This window comes from Penaeus japonicus, unplaced genomic scaffold (assembly GCF_977035675.1).
Source record: "Penaeus japonicus unplaced genomic scaffold, GWHDUDI00000001_assembly GWHDUDI00000009, whole genome shotgun sequence".
Taxonomy (NCBI): Eukaryota; Metazoa; Arthropoda; class Malacostraca; order Decapoda; family Penaeidae; genus Penaeus; species Penaeus japonicus.
In genome coordinates, this window is record NW_028234411.1 from 44,615,307 (window position 1) to 44,617,806 (window position 2,500).

At 40.1% G+C, this 2,500-nt stretch overlaps 1 protein-coding gene across 2 annotated transcripts in view; it reads left to right on the plus strand.

Moving 5' to 3' along the window:
* Rab7 (RAS oncogene family member Rab7) overlaps positions 1-2,500 on the plus strand; it is a 15,220-nt gene that overhangs the window by 6,401 nt on the left and 6,319 nt on the right. For both annotated transcript variants that reach the window (XM_043009864.2, XM_043009865.2), the window contains exons 2-3: positions 1,522-1,709; positions 2,228-2,446. In XM_043009864.2, coding sequence (XP_042865798.1) covers positions 1,530-1,709; positions 2,228-2,446 — 399 coding nt within the window. In that variant the 5' untranslated portion in view covers positions 1,522-1,529. The remainder of the gene's footprint in view (positions 1-1,521; positions 1,710-2,227; positions 2,447-2,500) is intronic.

Sequence of the window (2,500 nt, forward strand, 5' to 3'; positions counted from 1 at the left end):
TAGCGACGTGCTGAAACGTCCGCATTAGAATGATAGATTATTCTTAGTACAATTCGATTTTCATACTTGATTTGTCTTAGCTACTTTAGTTTATCCTTCTAAATAGTAGAAAATGGGATATAACGTAATATGAATGACGTCAAAGGTACATACGTAATCTTGAGTACGGCATGGTGATTTCTGTTTCTGATTTGTTGAATATGATGATCTGAGTCGAAAGACTATCGTAAAATCAATTGTAATTGGCCGAGGAATAAAAAAAAAAAAAAAAAAAAAAAATTATATAACATCTTTTTGTTGCCCCACTAAAAGAAAATGACACGTGAAAAAACATTGCTGTTACTTGCATTCACTTGTATGCACATGTATGGTTGTTCATATTCTCTTTCTTTTCTTTTAGGAAGAAAAAAAAAATTGAAAAAAAAAACTATGTTTGTTACCTCACTAGAAGAATGCTTCCACTTCCCATTGGTATTACAACATAGGAGTAAAGAATATGGAAAAAGTTCAATAGAATAACACTAAAAAAACAGTGTTATAACATCTTTTTCGACTGATATACATCCTCTGAACATAGCACTACTTTCTACACATGACTACACTTTAGACGCAATCACGCAAACCATAAGGATAGGGTGGGTGAAAAACGCTCTGCGAGCGTCAGAGCGACCGCGCGCAGCGGGAAAACACCCCGGCACGAACGGTTGCGCGCTTGAAATCTTCCCGGCGTTATCGGGAGTAGGCGAAATTCCGCCCCGGCGTGAATGGGTTAACCCACTGGCACCAGGTAACGTGATATGGCGTCATGCAAATGTTTTGCTCCCGCTAGATGACATCCTATCGTGTCATCATGATCTCTACATTCTATCATGTCATGATCTCCCTCTAATTATAGGAGTTCCATTTGTAGAGAGATATTATTCACTTTTGAAAATAATGTAAACAAATCCAAAAACCTCCGATTATGACCCCCTGAAATGGGCAGGTAAAATGTGCTCAATGAGGCTTACCACGGCATCGCGCAGGGAGAGGTCTTGTGCTTAGTGACTGTGCAAGTTTGCTAGCTAGCTAGCAGGCAGGAACGGCAATATGCCAATTTAAGCCCCGGTGTGAATGGGTTAACATTTCAGAATAATGTATCATTGAATGAGAATGTCCTCAAAATATTAGATATATTTTAAGATTTATCAGATGAGAAATATTTTTTGTCATGTTTTCCAACAATCTGTTTTTATGTGCAGATTCATCTTTTCAGTCTTATTTGTATCTATCTTCCTTTTTCTTTTGTCCTTTACTAAAAGTTCATCCAAAGTCATGCCTTAACCCTATCCTGACGGGCCCAGCGATAAGTGGAAACCCCCTACGCCGGGCCTATGCAATATTGCATCAGGAACGTCACACTGGTGTGTCGCCCCGTCATTGGGCAATTAGTCGTGTCACACGGGTGTGACGCACCATCATCAAATGGTTAAGATTAGAATAGAATTATAAAGATCTAAAATTTATTCCACTCTATTTTAGAGTACAACATGGCATCACGCAAGAAGATTCTCCTGAAGGTCATCATCCTGGGAGACTCTGGTGTAGGCAAAACATCCCTCATGAACCAGTTTGTCAACAAGAAATTCAGCAACCAATACAAGGCAACCATTGGGGCAGACTTCCTCACAAAGGAGGTCATGGTTGATGACAGATTGGTCACAATGCAGGTTAGTGGAAAGTTTTCTAACCCTTCAAGATGTACCCTATTTAAGATGTTTGCTTTTTACTATTTCATTGACCTAAGGTATGATATATATGTATATATAAGGTGTAAAAGCATGTAATACTTATGAGGTACACTCCTATGTGCCTAGTCCAACCAAGGCAAGTCCACACACAGCTCATGCTAGCTTGGTTTCTTTTCTTTACTCTCTTTTCTCCTCTCTCCTCTCTCTTCTCTCTTCTTTTTCTCCCTTCTCTCTCCTCCTCTCTGCTCTCTCCTCCTCTCTTCTCTCTCCCTCTCTCTCCTCTTTCCTCTCTCCCTCTCTCTCCTCTTTCCTCTCTCCCCTCCCCCCCTCCCCCCTCCCCTCCCTAAAATGATTTTCTCACTTTTCCTAAATTAATTTTGTATTTTTTTTTTCTACAATTGTATCAACACAGTGTTTTGTCCTTTCATGACAAGAAGTACACAGTTTGTAATAATAAGTGCCAAACCCAGTAAAAATGGATTTCTCTTTTTATACAGATCTGGGATACAGCTGGTCAAGAGAGATTCCAGTCATTAGGTGTTGCATTTTATCGCGGAGCTGATTGTTGTGTTCTTGTCTATGATGTTACATCTCCCAACACCTTCAAGTCTCTTGATTCTTGGCGCGACGAGTTCCTAATTCAAGCCTCACCAAGGGACCCCGATCACTTCCCATTTGTTGTCCTGGGTAACAAGATTGATCTGGAGAATAGGGCGGTAAGTGGGGTGGGACGTGTGGGTTGATTTTTTAATTATTTTTTTGTCAGCCTC